This window comes from Muscardinus avellanarius (assembly GCF_963383645.1).
Source record: "Muscardinus avellanarius genome assembly, chromosome: 11".
Classification (NCBI taxonomy): Eukaryota; Metazoa; Chordata; class Mammalia; order Rodentia; family Gliridae; genus Muscardinus; species Muscardinus avellanarius.
This window is the reverse complement of record NC_137797.1, coordinates 76,345,014-76,365,450: the sequence shown is the minus strand read 5'-3', so window position 1 is coordinate 76,365,450 and position 20,437 is coordinate 76,345,014. Positions and strand designations below refer to the sequence as shown.

The window sequence follows — 20,437 nt, the reverse complement described above, 5'->3', positions numbered from 1 at the left end:
AGTCCTTTTATTTTTTTTCACATGCTCCTACTCTGACATAAGTCAAATGCTAAATCCATATGAACATGTGATCACAGGAGTGCTGAATGGTGATATGAAATAATCATTCAAAGTAATGCAATGCATTTAAAACGTATATTACATTTTTAGCATTTGTGCGTGGTCATGCTCATTTGTAATCCCAGTACTTGGGTGGCTGAGAATGGAGGATCGCAGGTTCGAGGATAGCCTCAAGTAAACAGTGGAATCTCATCAACCTAACAAGACCTAATTTCAGAATAAAAATTAAACAGGGCTAGGAGTGTAGCTCGAAGGTAGAATGCCATGGGTTCAATCCCCAGCACCACAATAAAAAAAGAAAAGGAAGGAAGGAAGGAAGGAAGGGAAGAGGAAATTCAAGCCTGATAAAAACAAAGTGACAGAACTGCTTTGAAGATGCTTGAGAAAAGGTAGAAACCAAAAGAAGGCAAAGCAATCCTCAGTCTACCCATTTCACACCCCATCCATGCCATCTAGATACAGTAACTTTATCACTTATAATGTTAAGAATGTTAAGCTTAGTAAACAATAGTTATAATGATAGTATTTAAGAAGCCCTTACACACTGGATGGCTACAAATCTAACATATCTTATCTCATGCATTCACTCACTCATGATCATTCAGCCTCAAGTAGGAATGCATCAGGAATGTGATTATGCCTAATTTCCAGCAAAATTTTTAAAAAATGGGCAAGAAAAATAAAATTTTAGTACAATAGTTATAGTTATTAGCCTTGGAGGGAGGGGATTCCATACACAGATTCCATATATATTCCATATAATTCTGCCAGTTATTCAAAGCTGGATCCTAGAAAATGGACACATCTCTCAAAATTTCTGAGAGAAAAAGAAGTGGTTTTTCCTATGGGGTAAATGTTCATGGGTCAGATTCTACAGCATGATATTAGGTTCTACTGGTACAGCATTTCAGGACACTCCAAATTTTATATTCCACCAAAAAATCATTCAGGTCCTATGGGAGATTGTTTCAAGCTACAAACAAAATGACTTAAAATTTTTGGAAATAAACCAAGACCTGTCTGAATCCAAATAACTAAAATCACACATTCACAGAAAACTTCATGAACTTTCCACACTTTTGCATCAGAGTTTCTGACTTATTTGAACATAGACATTCACAATGTATTTTTAATAATTCTGAATATTTGGTTAAGATGGTAACTAATAGCCAATTTAATGGAAAACTGGCCTGAATTTTTAAAAACTAAATGAATAGGTGACATAAGTATCCCAACCCAAGAATGATTATAAGTCTAGCTATAAATAATTTTTAAAGTTCTGTTGTTTAGAAAGCAATAATTTAAATGTTTTTGTTATTTTCACTCTTAATTGATTATCTTATGGGAATCTAAATGGTGTACAACAATTCTTTCCATTGTTAGTGCAGTGTTACTGAATGAGGTGACATTTTAAAGAAAGAATACTGAAGATCAGTAATAAAACTTTCAGGGAGCCGGGCATGGTGGTACATGCTTGTAATCCCAGCATTTGGGATGCTGAGACAGGAGGGTTATGGTTAGAGGACAGCCTCAGATACTTAGTGAGGTCCTTCGCAACTCACTGAGACCCTGTTTCAGAAATTAAAACAGACTAAAAAATAGGGCCAGGGGTGTAGCTCGGAGGCACCATGCCCCTGGGTTCCAACCCCGAGTACCAAAAAAAAAAAAAAAAAATTTGGTATAGCTCATGAGAAGATATATCAAGTAGTGTCTACTTGTTTGATTGTCTTTTAATTCAAGACAATATGTATTACCTATTAATCAAATGCCAAGTATTACACTGTATGCTGAGACTACAAAAATTAAAAGTTTCCCTTCTTGCAAGAACTTACAAATTTTTAACATTCATTAACTTACAGATCTAAATCTGCTAGTTTAAAAAATGTAATACAAGCCAGGCGTGGTGGCACACGCTTGTAATCCCCGCGCTTGGGAGGCAGAGACAGGAGGATCGCGCAGGTTCGAAGCCAGCCGCGTGCGCTGGCTTAGGAGACCCTGTTTCCAAATAAAAATGCAAAAATAGGTCTGGGAGTGTAGCCAGGAGGTAAAAGGGCTTCCAGGAATTCCAGTACCACCCCCCCCCAAAAAAAAGTAATACAAATTTCTCAGTATTCTCCTTATTGAATTTTGTTCGGTCAAACCTAATGTATTCCCCCAAGAGAATAAAATTTTAAAATTCTTATATTGTGCATTTCCCTAATCAGTGGTATTCAACCCTGAATACACAGTAGAATTATCTAGGTTACTTTTCAAAAATGCAGATGCCTGGGTCACATCCCGTTGGGCTAAACAAGATTGGCTAGGAACGGGTCCCCTACAATAGCTGGAATGGAGCTTTTAAAAGCCCAATGAATATTTTCACTTAGTTTGTAGTAAAAAGAGATAACTCACATTTTTCTGAGTAGCCTGGTGATATGATGAAAGTTTTGTTTTGGAAAAATTCCCTTGGCACTGGTGGTGGAGATGTTGTGGGATGATAAGGGGTAAAGGGATGGCTCCTATGTATTTCCACCAACATCTTTTCTGTTAATCTCACAAGACCAACATTTGGATAGAAGTTGGCTTTCCCTCAAATGTAAGATTAGTTCATCATGACTATTGGGGTTCCCACCACCACTATTTCCTCAAGGAGTCCTCACTCTTTTCTCTGGAAAAAAAATGACCTAAATATGAAGAAATGTCTTACTCTTTGTATTGTAAAGTCAGCGTCACAGAAGAGAGTATTCTTTAAAAGAAATATTCTCTAAGACAATGGTACCTGTAATCCCAGAAACTCTACCTCTAAAAGGCTCATCAAAGTGTTCTCAGCACCAAACTCTACCCCACACTATGCGATTGATTCCTCCTGTGGTCTACTCCAGAAAAAGACAGATGTAACAGGAATTGTGTCTGATGTTGGTTATCCTGATTTCACCTGTGGCAGATTTTAAATGCCTACAGATTATTTGGTTCTCCCATTGAGAGGTGGGGTCTACTTCTCTTGATTTTTGAGATGGTCTTAGTGACTTGCTTAACCATGAAATATGGCATCAGTGGTACTCAACCATGAATACACATTAGAATTATCTAGGCTACTTTTCAAACATACAGATCCCTGGAACTTCCCAGAATATATATTATAACATACCATAACATCCCAGAATAAGTATTATAACATAAAATAACTTGTGACCTAGTGTGGGATGTTCCAGAATGTCTTTTAAAAATGCCCAAATATCCACAGTTCCAAAACGTTGTGAGTTTGAAGGGAATGTTTGCTCGCTTGGAACTCTCAGAACCCAGACACCACACCATAAGAAGGTCATAAAACAGAATGCCCAACTGTGGATGCTAGAGTTAACAGCTCCAGTTGAGCACCAGGTAACAGCAGTGTCAACTGCCAGTCATGTGAGTAATCATCCTAGAATCAGGCCTAGCTCTAACCCTAACCCTTCAAAACACTGCAGCCCTGACATCCAACTGGAACCTTGTAAAATTCCAAGTGAAAACTAACAACCAGAACCCAGTCAACTCACAAAACTGTGTGAGAAAATAATAATTGGTTTATTCGAGGCCACCAAGTCTTGAGATGACTTCTTACATGGTAATACACATTTTACCAATATTTTCTCAGGGTAAAGTAACAGAAAGAAGTTGTTAATATCTTTTATTCTCCTTTAATCAGTGGGCTTTTGAGTTATGTACTTGAAAGTCAAAAGCTAACCCTACCATCTGTTCATAGATAGAAGCAGAGGATCAACAATATCATACTAATTGCTTAGGATTACACAATCAATAATATAGAGATCTTAGACTTGGACCTGGACTTTCAGGCTATAGAAATGATGCTAAAACCAGTTCAGAAAACCATTCATAGGTTTAAAACTTACCAAAATTTCCATGTATGCTTATAGCAAGCACTGGCTAACTTTTATTATAAAGATCCAGAGAGTAAATATGTTTGGCTCTGTGAATCATAGAGTCTCTATCATAATTTTTTAATATGCAATGCAAAAGAACCTACAGAAAATCTGTAAGCCAACAGATGTCAAAAGAATCAGACTTTTTGTTTCAAACCCAGCATGACTGTAGAATTGGTTCAATGAACCTAAACTCAATCCAGCCTTAGGTTAGTGATTAAAAACCCTGCCAGGCAGTCATGATTTATTCTCTTATAAATGTACGTAAACTTTCTCAAATAACTTACTAACTCCTTTCTATATTTTAATTGATAAAATATTAGAAGTTAAAAGTTCTAAAGAACAAGAAATTTGGAGTCTTCTCAAGAGGAATTGTTAAAATGCATCTATTCTAAGCCAGGTGTGGTGGCGCATGCTTATAATCCCAGCATTTGAGAGACTGAGACAGGAGAATCAAGGTTTGTGGATAGCCTCAGCTACTTAGTGAGGCCCTTTGCAACTCATAGAGACCTGTTTCAAAAAAACAAGGAAAAAAAATAGGGCTGGAGGTTTCATCTCCAGTACCACACACACACACACACACAAAAAAAAAAATGCATCTATTCTGTTTCTAATGATCACTTAGAAGGAATAAGATTAAGTTTATAAAAGAAAAGTGAAAATATTAGTTAATCTCCAGAAAATTTATAAACAGGAATGCAATTAAACACTCAGCAATTTATACAAAAAGTCTCAATCAGCCTTCCTGCCTGCCTCCTTTCTTTTCTTCCTTCCTCCCTTCCTTGTTCATGGATGAAAAGTCTAAAAACTTGTACAGCCTTTTTGATCTTTGACTTCAGAGAGAATTTTAGTGCCTTGAGTTTACTATTCACATAACTCACAAAAGTATGCCCTTGAAATATGCACAAGTAATAGCTGGTTGACAAAATGACTGATGCTATTAAAAATGAAATCAGTTATGGTAACTTTATATAAAGTGATGAATCATTCTGCATTGCCAAGTTAAGAATTGACTGGAGGCTAAAAAGAATGAAAGGGAGAGATTTCATTAAAAGTGGAAACATTACTGAAAGTAAAATAAAATATTTTAGAATAAAATATACAAGGGTCTGGTAAGCATATTATGTGTTAAGGCAAAAATCCAATTTCTTACTAAGAGTATAAAATAGAAATGTGATCTAATGAAGTCTTAAATGAGGATTCTAACAAGCGTTCCTAGATAAAAATCATATTGTTTCATTTTACAATTTGCCTTTTTACTCCTGACAGACTCCAGGTGCAACCAAATGATTTTAAAGTTGTGTACTTACATTGTATATAAAAATAACTATAAGTAAGAAAAATCTTTAAGACTGGAAAATCAAATTTCCTCAAAAGAGAAAGATGGATTTTAAAAGTATGGACAATGTCAATAACAGAAATAAGGTGGTAGAAAAAAAGACTGAGGAGTAAGCAAAATATTTACCATTTACTGTGACATAAGAACACAGTCATTCAAATATTTTAAAGATGATAACATTTCACTTCTGTAAAACTTTCATAGCCAAAGAATTTCAAAGTATTTTTATTAACACAACTATTAACCAGAAATTGTGCATGGAGGGTGAATTCATTCGAACCCCCCCCCCCATGACACTCCTGAATGGCATGGGACTGTAACTGTCCTCTGTATTTCTGTCTTTTTAATCAACTGGGAAAAAAAGAAATTATTCATGGACATTGGCTTTTTCTAGATTCTATTATTTCTATCATTGTTCAGCAGCAAACATAAACATGCAGTATCTTCTTACAGCAAAGAGGGGCATTTTTCTGGTGAGTACAAGAACAGGAAGGAAATGGCATGCTCAGAGAGTGAAGGCCACTGCACAGTTCAGGTTCCAGAATCTAAGCCACAGTGAAAGCAAACAAATATAAAGGACAGGGGATGTAGCTCAGTGGTAGAGTACTTGCCTCACATACTGGAAGCCCTGGGTTCAATCCCCAGTGCCAACCACACACACACACACACACACACACACACACACACACACACACTGATAGGTAGATGGACACATAGACAAAATGACTCTTGACAATTGCTGTGTGTGTGTGTGTGTGTGTGTGTGTGTGTGTGTGTGTTACTGGGGATGGAACCCTTGGGCATTCTATCCGCCAAGCTACACCCCTAACCTTATTTTTTTTTTAAATAGAATCTCACTAAGTTGCAGATTGCCTCACTAAGTTTTGAAGCTGGCTTCAAACCTGAGATCCTCCTGTCTCAGCCTTCCAAGTACTGAGATTACAAGCATTTTACACCAAGTCTAGCTCAACAATTTCTTTAAATTGCCCATTACGTATTGCATCCTTAAATATAGTATAACCCTGAACTTTATTCTACATAAGCCTACACATAAACTTGCAGGCATTCAATCACTCTATCACTTAAAATAATCCTCAAATGCCTAAGTTGAATAAGAGTTAAAGTTGGAGGCAAATTAAATAGCTACCACACTGTAAGTTCCAACGTGGACATTATTTTATAAGGAGTGTGGATTACTTGGTACTGGAAATACAGGAATTGCCTATTAGTTCTATTCACTGCAAGAACTTCTCTAACCTGAAGGAGTTAATTAACTAAGGAACAATACAACAACTGTTCACAGTTGAGTATTCATTAATTATTTAAAAGTTATTAATACAAATGAATCACAAGTATACATTAAGTAGACTATAAATATACAGATAAAGTAATATGTTCCTGTATCGTTTGCAAATTCCCCCAAAGGGTGGTTGGGATGATGGACAGAGAGAAGAACTGCTAGGATGGGTACCATCATTGTCCTGTTCTGAATCCCCCATTCTCATTCCAGTTCTGGGCTAGCAGCATCAATATTAAAGACTTATTCAAAAGTTATCAATTTGCCAAAACAAATCTAGAGCATAGTTTAGCAATAAAATGGCAAGCTCTGACTTAAATCAGATCACAGAGTTTTCAGTTAGCATTGAATTCCCACTATGAACACAAATTTATTTTATCCCTAACCGAGGAGCCTAAAATATGTGAGAAGCTGTTTTATTTTCTACTTTCAGTGTATCCCAATGAAGAAGGAATAAACTACAATTTGGAACATAAAACACAAGTGCAAGTCGTTTCAGACAAAATCGAGGAATAGTAAGCAAATAGAACTTTGGGACTGGGAGAAGGATAAGAAAGCAGAATGCATGTTAAGTATTCATAGCAAGAAACAACCATAGCTAGGTGAAAGCAAAAATATATGGATCTTCCATTTCTCTCCTTATAGTACAACTCACTTGGAAAAATTACTTTTTAAAAAAGAACATTTCAACTCACTTACCCAGCATGAAAATTTTCTTTCCAATAATTTTATATGTAGAGCTCAAGGAAATTTAATAAAAATAAGTTACTTTACGTCAAGCATTTTAAAAATATTTTAAATAGTAAATGTTACTAAACAGCAGTACTACTTGCTCCACTCAGTTTGAAGAAAATTAGCGACATAATCATCAATTTAAAAACTGATAACATTCTTATAACCAAAAGAAATTTAAAATTCCCAGCTTTTCACATATCAAGATCCTATTTTATATACAGGCATGAGTATTTTAATATAGCAAATAGTTTCCAAATAATAACATCAGTGGACTTCTGGGAGAAGATTTACAATAATTAGAATTTTACTCATAACACCTCCTGCTTTCCACTAATAAACTATAACAGGTCAGACTTTTTTTTTTCCCCAGATTTAAAAAAAAAAGGTAGGTGAATCTATTCATCACCTACTACTGCACTAAACATGCCCCACTCAAGCTTTCAGGGATGCCCTTTGATTGTTTAAAGTTTTCTAACAAATCTGACTAAACAATTTGACGACATATAGTTTGGAGTGTTTCTTTCCTTGTTCTACATACCCAAAGTTGCCAATTTCCAGGCCAAAGTACTGACGGCTATACTTTCACCCATGACCTGTTATTATTCAACTGTCTGCACCTTTCCGACAAGAAAGTCAATTTCTTTTCTCTGGGACTGAGATAGAAAACCACAATCTGATTTATTATGCTGATAGGAATGTAATTAGTTGTCCCTAATTAGTTGTCCCATTATCTTTCATTAGTTTCTCACAGTCAGTGGAAGACTAACCTAATATTACCAGTCTGAAGATTTGGGGCAATTATTTTCCTCTTTTTAGGAGTCAACAGATAATTCAAAATGATAATTGAGATGAAAACAAAATTAGCAAGTAAAATATATTTTTTCCTTTAGAAAAAGATTGGAATCCCAATATATACCTTGCTGGACTAGTGTGAGGATTTAAAAAGATAATGATTGGTAACCCATAAAGTGGTGCCGAACATGGAATGTAAGCCTGTGCTCTAGCTCTACACAGGCCGTCAGTTAGCTCTTTTGTTCCATGATTGCAGCCTAGAACAGAGTCTGACACACCAAAGACCCTTAGTAAGCATGTACTGAATTAAATGTATGGTATAGAATTAAATATATGGTATAATTAGTATTGGTTAACCAAATGAATGAAGCAAAAATGCACGCAATGGCATAAATCCCTTAATTTTAAATGATGCTATATTTCACGAATACATTTAGAAATAAATCTGGGTTTTCTTATTCAATATTTAGACCAGTACTCAACAAATAAAGGTTAAAGAAAACGTGGATAGTCAATATGCCAAAATTATTAAAATTATATTTTATTGTTCTCTCCCAAGTTAGTGTCTAAAGGATCAGTCCTTCTGATATTTCAAAAATGAGATGTTGTTATCTTTCTGGAAACAATGGCTTTTCTATATCTTTTATGCTCTTTACGGAACATCAATCATTATTTCATACTCACCTAATTCTCAGGTAATAGATAATATTGTCATCAATCAATATAACTTCATAATTATATACTGTATAAAAGAATTCCCACAACATTTAGTAAGGCAAAAACCTATCATTTAAATAAAACTGGGACAATGTCCAGAAAATTACATTGTTAAATTACAAAAATAAATAAATGTAAATTTTGGTTTTAAACACCATATTTGTGATCGCAAACTTATAGAGTTTTTTCTTTCTTTAGATACTTTTCTAGCTTCAAAAATTACATGCATTATTTACAAAAACTCTTTTTGAGACAAAAGGTTGTTTGTTTAAATTTAGTCTAGGACAACACTGAATCTTCAAAGAGGATTGAATAAAATATCTGGTAAAATATAGGCTTGAACTATTTTAAAATACTTTTTTAATTCTCCTAGCACTTTAAAGAGAGTGGTCCCCACTTCCAAGGTAGATAAACATTTTCAAGGCACATAAACCTTGGCTTTAATAGTATGTGTTTCTCTTTCAGGTTGCTAAAGGGGTTCGTAGTGTTTAGGTTTTACCCTATGTGAAGGAGACCGATGTTCATATAATTATATTTGTTCCATTTTGTTAGTAACCATTTCAAGCTGAAAGACTAGGACAGGTTCTAAACATGTTGAATTCTATAAAGCCATTAGTAATAAATTTGATCCGGCAGTTTGCTGGGACAATGGAAACTGCTGAAAAAGCATCTATTAGTCATTCTGGACAAACCCATCGGGATTAAAAGAATGAGTTAAGATCGTCTAAGGACGCAGCCAAAAAAAAAAAAAAAAAAATTAATGCAACTGGATTCAGTTTGCAAGTCGCCAAAAGACTTTCTCCTTGTATCATCGCTAATTTCGGCAGCCCCTCCATAAACGTTACCTAAGAGTGACCTAACATCAGCATCCTTCTTCCCAATCCCACCGGTTAGACTTTATATGATAATTAAATACACCTAAACTGTCCTTCTTTTGGTAGATTCTCGTTTACTGGTGAGCTTCCTAATCCAGTTGCCTAAATTTAGCTCTTTTTAGACGGCTTCGATTTCTTTGTGCCTCCAGTGTTCCAAAACGTTAAGCGTAGAGGAAGCCAAAACTCTGCGCCACTCTCCTCCCCAGCACCTCCCTCCAGCGCCTTCCGCAGCCCCAGACGCCGCTCAGCGAACCGCCCGTCCCCAGCCCCAGCCGGCCGCGAAGCCCCGCGCCCAGCACCCCGGGGGGCGCTCGGGCCGCAGCCCGCGGGGGGGAGGCGCTGCCTCGGGCGCCCCTGCTCCAGCCCCGGCACCCGGGCTCCGGCGCCCCTTCCTTCCGAGGGTTTCCCCGCTGCGCCCCAAAGCTCAGGTCGTCTTAGCACTCGTGGGGGGGACGCCGCGAGGACCCTGGTGGGGCGGGAGGGGCAAAGAGGAAGGAAAAGCCCGGCGCGCAGGCAGCGCCCGCTCGTCCCGGGGGGGCGGGGGGGCGGCTCACCTGCGGCCGCGGGCTGGAAGGCGCGCTCCGGGTCCCCGAGCGCCGGGAAGGCCCACCGCGCGGCGCCGGGCGGCCGGGGCAGGGGGCCGGCGGGCGGCGGCCCGAGCGGGGCGCCCGCGGGGCGGCGGGCCGGGGGCGGCGGCAGCCCCGGGGCCGGCGCCCCGCCGCGCAGCAGGTTCTCGATGAGGAAACTCTTGCCCAGGCTGCCGAAGCCGGGCGCGGCCGGGAGGTGCAGGAGCGCGGAGGGCGCCAGCGCGTCCCAGGGCGCGCCCGGGGCGGCCAGGGCGCTGGGGAGCATGGTGCGGCGCCCGAGCGAGAGGCCGCGCCGCGGGCTGCCGCCCGGTTATTTATTTGCGGCGGGCGGCTTTTTAAGGGGTGGGAGGAGTGAGGGCGAGGAGGGCGCGGTGCGCTCCCCCGACCCGCGCGGCTCGGGCTCTGGGAGCGCCCGGGACCCGAGGACCCCGACGGAGTTTTGTTCTTGTTTGTCCTAGGAGGGAAGGTGTGTCCAGCCACCCATTCCAGACACCCGGCCCCCAGCGTGACAGCGCGCCGGCACAGAGGGCAGCCCCGAGGGCGCGCTGCGGCCAGGGGAGGGGACTGGCGGGAGGTGGGCGTGGAGGCGGCCCCCTCCCCAAGGCGCCAGAGCCCGAGGTCCGCGCGCGCCGGGCATCCCGAGGGCGGCCCCGCCGAGAGGCGCCGCGGCCACCTGGGTGGTGTCACCTCAGGAGCCTAGGGACACCCAGGGGCCTGAACGGGGTTGCTGACGGGCTGTTGTCATCAGAGGAACCTGAACGCGGCTTAGCATCAAAAGTTGCCTTCTAAAGAGTGCCTTGTCGGTCAGGCATCCTAAGAGGCCTTGGAACTTCCAGGGTAAAGGAAACGTATTTTTTTTGAACATCTTTGGAGAAATTGCTCTGTTTCCAGTGATTTATTTTAAGATTTAAGGATTCTGGAGAGAGGAGGAGCATGCAGCCCCCTTATTTTAAAAGAGATGACCTAATAAATTTTGATCCAGACAAGGAGATGAATCGGATCAGATCGTACTCATGTTGGTTTTACCAAATGACAGGTGGTTGAAAGAAGAGGTCACCCTAGCCATTTGTGATTGACAGGGACTGAAAACACTGCATTATTTAAGATTACAGAAAATTTAAGTATTTTAAACTTATTAACAGTTTGCTAACTGGAGACACACAGCAGTGTGCGTGTGTGTGTGTGTGTGTGTGTGTGTGTGTGTGTGTGTAACTAAAAGGCTTTTTAACTACATGAAAATGTTAAAGGCATCTCATTTTGCAAACTCTATCAATGGAGTGTTAAAACCTTGACTTGTCAAGCAACACTTAGAATTACCACTCTTCTGCCCAAATTTAGATGGAGTTGTTTAGAATAAAGTTTTATTAAAGATGTTTGCAAAGTTTGGCATCACATATATAGTTTTCGTCTTTACCCTAAAAGTAATTTGATCCCTGGCTTCAGTTTACTTAGCTGGAGTTGCCAGGCTAATGAGATAATTTTCCTTTTAAAACTTCACATTTTGGTGAATTGATTGAACTTGCATTTCATTTATACTGGCCATGTCCAAAGCTTTTTAAAGGTTCACTCTTCTCAAAGATGAGCGTAGGGCCGGGCGTGGTGGCGCACGCTTGTAATCCCAGCATTCGGGAGGCTGAGACCAGAGGATCACTGTTCGCAGACAGCCTCAGCTACTTAGTGAGGCCCTCTGTGACTCAGTGAGACCCGGTTTCAAAATAAAGAATAAAAAATAGGGCAGGAGGTATAGCTTGGAGGTCAAATGCCCCTGGGTTTCATTCCCAAGACCCTCAAAAAAAAAAAAAGGATGAGTGTAGGTAGCTAAATTAATGAAGTTGGAGTTGTTTTCTAATCTGGTAGACAACTTTATCTTATGATACCAAATGGGAGTGAAATGATTTGCAAGACTGATGTATACTATCAATATTCATTAGCTATTGATTTAGTCAATAGACCTTTACTGCACAATTAATATGTATTGAACACTTGCAGTGATCCTAGATATATGTACAAAGAAGAAATGTTTGGTCCTTGTCTTAGGAATTTACAGCCTAGAGAGGCAGAGGAAAACCAAGTAAGGTCTGAGGAATGGCTTTAAATTTGGAAGAGAACACATGAGAGAAAACTTTCTAGACAAAGTCCCCCCTCAAAAAGAACATACAGTAGTAGCTGGGGATAGGATGTAAAGTAGTGACATTTGAGATGAGCAAGGAAAGAGGTTGTGTGATCACTGTCATCCCCGTAGCATAGCCACCATTTTTACTTAGTATTTGCAACCAGCCAGAGTACTAAATGCTTTACACATTAACTTATCTTCATAATAATACAATAAGGTTAGTACTACTGTTATCCTAGTGTTATAATGGAGAACAGAGAATTTAAGACACTTTCAAAGACTGCACAGTATCAGAGTGATGAGTTTGAGTTGCTGCCCAAAATGGATGATATCATGGCTTGGCTCTTAACCACTAAGTCTGATTATCTCTTCTTCATAAAACTATTCATGATGAACTGTGCTACCTGGATACCCCTAGATGCAAGTGAGGCTGTGTTATGGTTTGGATATAGAATATCCCCTGAAGAGCTCATGCACTAATGTCCAGAGTTGATGTAACTGAATTATGAGGATTTTCATCTCATCAGTGAATGAATACATTGTAATGGATTCATTGGGTGGTAACCTTGTGGTTATAGGAGGTTAGTCACTGGGCGTGTGGTCTTGGAAACTGCATCAGTCCTTGAATCCCCTTCTCCAGCTTTCTCTTGCTTTGGGCCTCTGTACTGTGAGAGCAGAGCCCTTGTTTTCTCTCTTCTCCCTGTGTTATGCCTTAAGCTCTGCAGACTTCACCTGGCCTAACATGGACTGAACCCTTGAAATCTCCAGAACTGTAAGCAAATAAATGTCCTTCTCCTAAGTTGTCATCAGGTGTTTTAGGTCACAACAGTGAGAATGCTGACTGCAACAGGCTAAGAAACAGGTATTCCATTTTCTTTTAGTGGGAGGTAGCAAGGAAGATTTAAGTCAAGACAGACTATTGGGTTAGCCAATTTGCCTGCCACCACCAGATAGGAAACAATTGAAAACATCTAAATGCAAAATAATGTGAAGTGTAATAAGATCAATGGCAAGAAGAATAAAATGGGAGGGACAAATGTTGCAAAGGTTAAATCTATAGGACTGGGCAATGCTAGAGCTCTTAGACTGAGTCAGTCACCTCTACCAGATCCCCAAAGACATTTGGCAGTATCTGGAGATTTTATTTGACTGACACAACATGGGGACAGTGGTGTTCTACTCTTTCTAGTAAATATAGGTTAGGAGTTCTGCTAAAAATCCTATAAAGCACAGTATAGCTCCCACAACAAATAATAATTATATGACCAAATTGTCAATAATGCCAAGGTTAAGAAACTTTGGTTATGGCCGGGCGTGGTGGCGCACGCTTGTAATCCCCACGCTTGGGAGGCAGAGACAGGAGGATCGCGCAGGTTTGAAGCCAGCCACGCGCGCTGGTTTAGGAGACCCTGTTTCCAAATAAAAATGTTAAAATAGGTCTGGGAGTGTAGCCCGGAGGTAGAAGGGCTTCCAGGAACCCCAGTACCACCAAAAAAAAAAGAAAAGAAAAGAAAAGAAACTTTGGTTATGGGAGATAAAAGAGGAATGTAAGATTACTTCCAGTTTTCTGATTTAATAACTGATCAGATATTCTCGGACCAAGATGGGACTGAAGGAATAGGAGTAGGCTTTATATGTTGGGGAAAGAAAAGGGAGACAAAACCATGGAAAGAGATGATTTGGTAACTTATGAAACCTTCCAGAGAGAGTATGTAGTGAGAAGAGAAATGAATTCTCAACAAAATTCTGGGGGATGTCAATATTTAAGTGGATAGATAAAAGAAAGGAGAGATAAAGGAGACTGAAAATAAACACCAGGATTTGAAGACAAAAACTGCTATGGTTTGAATGGTGATCAGGCCATGAAGAGCTTTGTTGTCATAAATAGATTACTGCTGATTACATAAGGGTTGAGTTTGTAAGTTCATTCCCTAACAGAGCTAAGATTTCTCTCCTCCTCTCTTTGCCCTTCTCACATGGGATGATGCATCAAGAAGTGCCTCCCCCTCCCCAGATGCCAGCCCCTGTATATGAGACTTTCCAGTTTCCAAAACTGTGAGAAATAAGACTTCTTCGCCCTATAAATTACCCAATCTCTGTGGGCTCTGTATTAAGAGAAATATGGCTTTGAAAGTCATCTATACAATGTTTTAGCTATGTTTTATTTATATTCCAAAATAATGGGTTCTGTTTGCACTGCATTTTCTAGTCCCTTCCCATTCTATCTCAGCTCAGTCATGTGATATGCTTTGGTCCATGGGACAGAAAGAAGAGACTTGAAAAGCACTTGAGTGCCTCTCCTTCCTTGCTTGGAGTTCTGCAATTTCTATGAGAATGAATTTAGTGGAAGAAGATGAAAGACCACATGAAACAGAAGTGATTGACCCAAGATCTCAGCTGATAACGGCTACGTGAATCAGCATAGCCCAGGACAGCAGAACCAGCCAATGGACCCCAAACTCATGAGAAATAGTTTTAAGCTAATAAGCTAGGCTGACTTGGTATTGAAACTGTACTGAACACTCATGGAAAAGACATTTAACCTGTTTCCTTATTTGGTGAAATGGAATATTTATCCCTAACTCATAAAGCCTTTGCATGTATAAATGAAATAATACATTCAAAACCTCTTGCTCAGTGACTGACACTTAGAGGGGAATTAAATAAGCCATTGTTAACATGAAGTTAAAAATAAGATTGTCTGCTGAGAATAAGGGCAATAAAGTAAAGTCAGCTTGAGTGAGGAGAGCAGCTTAGTGCAGTTTTGGGATAATCATTGTAGAAATGGGAAGGAAAGTGCCAGTCAGCAGCCAAGATCTAGCTGAAGCACAAGACCATGGATTTGCAGTGGCTCTTCAGTGAGCACATGCTAGTGTCTGATTTTCTCCCAAAAGATCTAAAAGTAGAAGGGAGAGAGGCTGTTTCATAGTGACAGCCTATTGGGTAGGCTTTGGGAAAAGGACCTACAAGCAATTCCTGTGGCTAAATATAGGGTAGGCTGAAGAGGGAAGAAAGGAGAAAATTAGCATACCCGGAGAAGCAGGAGACCTTGATCTCAGTAGGCTATGAAATGTGTGTTTCAGGAAAACCATAGTCAGAGTGCCGATAATATAAATTATTGTGATCACTGAGAGGGTTATAAGAGTTAAGATGTAAGACACAGAGCAGTTTCAATGAAAACATTCCAGGTCTTGGGAGGGAGAGGCTAAAGTGACAGAAAGTTCAAGCCAATGAGTTTGAGGTTATAAATATCTGAGGTTGAGGCATTAGTTAAAGTATTACCCATAGATTCTGAAGTCACCAGCGATGTCAAGAACATGTCCTGCACATACAGAAAAAGATGTCTGGTGACACTTCCAAAGCTTCAGTCTCAGAATTAATTTTTTCAGTAAATTAACTCTCTCCATTTCCAGTTCAGAGACACTGGCAGAGGACTTGGATGACTTGCCTGCACTTGGACCTAGAGGGCCCAAGTCATCACACCTAGAGGGTGTGACATCTAGAAACAAATGACTGAGAGAAACTGCAGATCTAAAAGATGGACTGCTGGCTGGGCGTGGTGGCACACGCTTGTAATCCCAGCATTTGGGAAGCTGAGACCAGAGGATTAGGGTTCACAGACAGCCTCAGCTACTTAGTGAGGCCCTCTGCAACTTAGTGAGACCCTGTTTCAAAATAAAGAATAAAAAATAGGGCAAGGGGTGTAGCTCAGAGGTCGAATGCCCTTGGGTTCTATCCCCAGACCCACAATAAATAAATAAATAAATAATGGACTGCTGTTCTCAGAGAATGAAATGGAGACTGATACACTAAACCAAACTAGTTGCATATATATTGTCCACCATGGTCTCTACACAACACCTGTAGTTTAAAACCTCCAACTCAGCCGGGCGTGGTGGTGCTCGCTTGTAATCCCCGTGCTTGGGAGGCAGAGACAGGAGGATTGCGCAGGTTCGAAGCCAGCCGCGTGTGTTGGCTTAGGAGACCCTGTTTCCAAATAAAAATAGGTCTGGGAGTGTAGCCCGGAGGTAGAAGGGCTTCCAGGAACCCCAGTACCACCAAAAATAAAAATGAAAATGAAAAAATAAAACCTCCAACTCGCCGGGCGTGGTGGCACACACTTGTAATCCCCACGCTTGGGAGGCTGAGACAGGAGGATCGTGCAGGTTCGAAGCCAGCCACGCTGGCTTAAGGGACCCTGTTTTCAAAAATAAAATAGGTCTGGGAGTGTAGCCCGGAGATAGAAGGGCTTCCAGGAACCCCAGTACCACCAATAAATAAATAAATAAATAAATAAATAAATAAATAAATAAAATAAAACCTCCAACTCCCTAGCACCCAGATTATGGTATTTAAATATTCCCCAATTTAAAAAACAGGACTTCTTAACATACAGCAGCATGTACTGTAATAATTTCAGAGATGAGTATACCTCTGTAACACATTAAGCTTGGAAGATCTAGGCATATAAGAAAGAAACAAAGATATCTGAAGTCATATCAAAATGGCACAGGAGCCAAACTGAAGGGGCTCCTTCTAGAAAAACATGGGACAACTTGTATATAAAAGGAATTACACAATTACACACCATCATACACACACACATCAAATGGATGTGTACAGCAACACAGCAAATGGGTTAAGAGATCCGTGAATTCTTAATTATATCTAAAAACAGTAAAACTCTCATTGGCCCCCCCTTTTTTTGTGGGTCTGGGGGTGGAACCTAGGAGCATTCAACCTCCAAGCTACACCCCTGCCCTAATTTTTTTTTTGTTTGTTTGTTTGAAACAGGGTCTCACTAAGTTGTGAAGGGCCTCACTAAATAGCTGAGGCTGTTAGCGAACCCAGATCCTCTGGTCTCAGCCTTCTGAATACTGGGATTACAAGCGTGCGCCACCACACCCGGCCCAGTGGCCCTTTTAAAAAGCTTGAATGCTAACGTACCAATTCACTCTTATGAAAATTAGCAAGCACATGGAACAGGCATCTATCCAGTATTTCACCATAATCAAATAAATGATAGGGAATAAGTACTTCTTGATAGAAAAAAATGTAAATGCAGAGTAATAAAAGAAGAAATAATGACAAAATTAGTGCATCATTATTAGATAAAAGATAGTTGGATTGAGCAGATGATGCCTGAATCCATTGATCAATTTAATATAACAAGAACACCCAGTATGGTTTATTTTATAATAAAAGCCTGAATTTCTGGCTTCTCTGTATCTATGTTTTTCCACTCTAATTTGGAACTCAGACATATGACTTACTTTGGCTTGTGGGACAGTAAGCATAGGCTTGAAAGAGCACTGTGGAGTGTCTTCTTCTGTGCCTTGACCCCTGCAGTCTGAGAATAAGCTTGGGGTAACCTGACGCAAGAGAGAGACCACATGGAGCAGAGCAGATAACCCAATCAAGGCCATCCTAGATAAACCAGATCCCAGTCTCTGAACTATTCTTGCCAGAAAATTAAAGTAAGACCCAAATTTAATCAAAACTCTACAGGAAATGCAGAGAAACACATTAAAAGACCCCTTGGAGATATATTCTCAAAAATCCAGCATATGGGACATTTTAGGCAAAAAAAAATGATTTCACTGATCAATAAATAACAAGGAAAAAGGAAGAGAGAACTATACAGATTTAAAAGAGATCTAAGGGACATCAATAATGTGGAGCAGATAGACTTGGATCCTGAACAAATTAATGGTAAAAGGATTATATAGTTGGGAGATTTAAACATTTATTAAATATTTGATGACTTTGAAAAATGGATCTCTTTTTAGATGTGGTCATGGTATTGTAGTTATTTTTAAAGGAGCCCTTAGCATATAGAGGCATAAGCTGAAGTAATTACAAATTACATGATATGACTAGGATTTGCTTCAAAATAAGTCACAGGGTTTGGGAAATGATAAATGAAACAGAACAAGCGTAATTAGAAGTTTATGATTGTTAAAGCCAAATTTTGCTTCATTAAACTATGCTCTCTGCTTTTGTATATTTTAAATTTTTCATCATAAAAACAAATGCAAAAGATTACTTATATCTCACCAATTATTTCCCAAAGGTAACTGCTATTAACAATATCCTATGTATTTTTCCAGACTTCTTCCATGCACACGCAGGCAAATTCATGTCTATTGTCAACCGATTTACATAATTTTTAGAACAATGAAATCATACTCTACAAGACAAAGAATTAAATAAAATAAATTAAATCCATAGGTGTTTGTCTACATTATAGCAAACATCTGAATATTTATATAAATAATATGTATATTGAATTTGATGAGGGGAATTTTGACACCTAAAAATCTAGCCTATCAGATTTGACAAAATTTTTTCCTTGTGTTATTAAAAGTACACTTTTTTACATTAGTAGAAGTTCTCTCCATAAATACATATACTTTTTTAAATTAAGTAATGCAGATTTTATAGTCATGAGTAGACAGGCCTTGAATATACTTTCTCTATTCATCTATTCAATCAAATTGTAAGATTCTTCTGAAGTATTTATCTACGGAAGTAATATTTTAGTGTACTACTTCTAAAAGATTCTCAAAATGTATATGTTTGGCGTGTTCTGTGAGCCTCAATGTAAACTTTATATATAGCCTTACACTTTAAAATACATTAAGAAATATGTCATTGCATGTGATATCTTCTGAAGTATTTAAGGAAGTAATACTTTAGTGTACTATTTCTAAAAGATTCTCAAAATCTATGTGTTTAGTGTGTTCTGTGAGTCTCAATGCAAACTTTATACATAGCCTTACACTTTAAAATACATTAATAGCCGGGCATGGTGGCGCATGCTTGTAATCCCCGGGCTTGGGAGGCAGACGCGCTGGCTTAAGAGACCCTGTTTCCAAATAAAAAAATATATAAAAAAAGGACTGGGAATGTAGGCCGGAGGTAGAAGGGCTTCCAGGAACCCCAGTACCACCAAAAAATAAAATAAATAAATAAAATTAATTAATTAATTAATATAAAAGACATTAATAAATATGTCATTGCATGTGATATCCTGATCAAGGTAATAAAGTTAGTGACAATGATAGAATATAGATCCTAAGTCATTTATCTAACAACCAAAAGGGAAAAAGTAATTTGATAGCAAATCATTCAATTGGAGGTAACATTCTAAACAAGACATTTTGTGAAAACCACAACAAATTTCTTTTCTCATCAAAGGCAAACAAGAACATTTACTATTAAAATATCACAGGCCAAAATTGCTTTGGAACCCCACTGCTCTGATCTCAGAGCTTTCTTGTTACTAGTAGACCTTGAGTAGTATCGCCCACTGCTCTAGGACAATTTCACAACTCACGGTTCAGCCGTCTGTTCACTCAAATGCACAAATAATTTTTCTGGAGTTTTATGGGTTGAAATGTCAACTTTGCCACCAACATATTAGATGTATAAAGTATGTTCTTTACATACATAAAAAATATGTTTGAAAATTTACTGTCAAACTGATATCTGTCCAAATTCTGTCAAAAATATAGTTGAAACATATATTTGATAGCATGTCTAAGAAATATATTTATTTCTCTCTATTGTCTAAGTTCTGTTTTAGTAGTTTTTAGTAATATTTTAGCTCTCTAAAATGATGTGCATCTATAAGATGGTCAGTAATTTACTTTAAAATACTTCAGCTTCGGCTGGGCGTGGTGGCACACACATGTAATCCCCACGCTTAGGAGGCAGAGACAGGAGGATCACGCAGGTTCGAAGCCAGCCGCACTGGCTTAAGAGACCCTGTTTCAAAAAAAAAAAAAAAGTATAAAATAGGTCTGGGAGTGTAGCCCGGAAGTAGAAGGGTTTCCAGGAACCCCAGTACCACCAAAAAAGAAAAAAAAATTGGTATAAAATACTTTAGATTGAGGAACTAGATACATATAGGTGTGTTATTGGTTCTAGGTCCTAGAATGTGTGTTATTGACTAGTCCTAAACCTTAGGACTAGTCAGCTAATATTTAATCAAACTCAATAATGCAGAAGAGGCTACCAC

General features: G+C 39.1%; 1 protein-coding gene across 1 annotated transcript in view; it reads right to left on the bottom strand.

The window, feature by feature from the left end:
- The window catches only part of DBX2 (developing brain homeobox 2), a gene marked incomplete at both ends in the record, with an annotated part of 31,855 nt that extends 21,289 nt beyond the window's left edge, over positions 1–10,566 (bottom strand). The window contains one exon of the mRNA XM_080704907.1: positions 9,924–10,566. Coding sequence (XP_080561033.1) covers positions 9,924–10,566 — 643 coding nt within the window. The remainder of the gene's footprint in view (positions 1–9,923) is intronic.
- Positions 10,567–20,437: the final 9,871 nt, after the last annotated feature.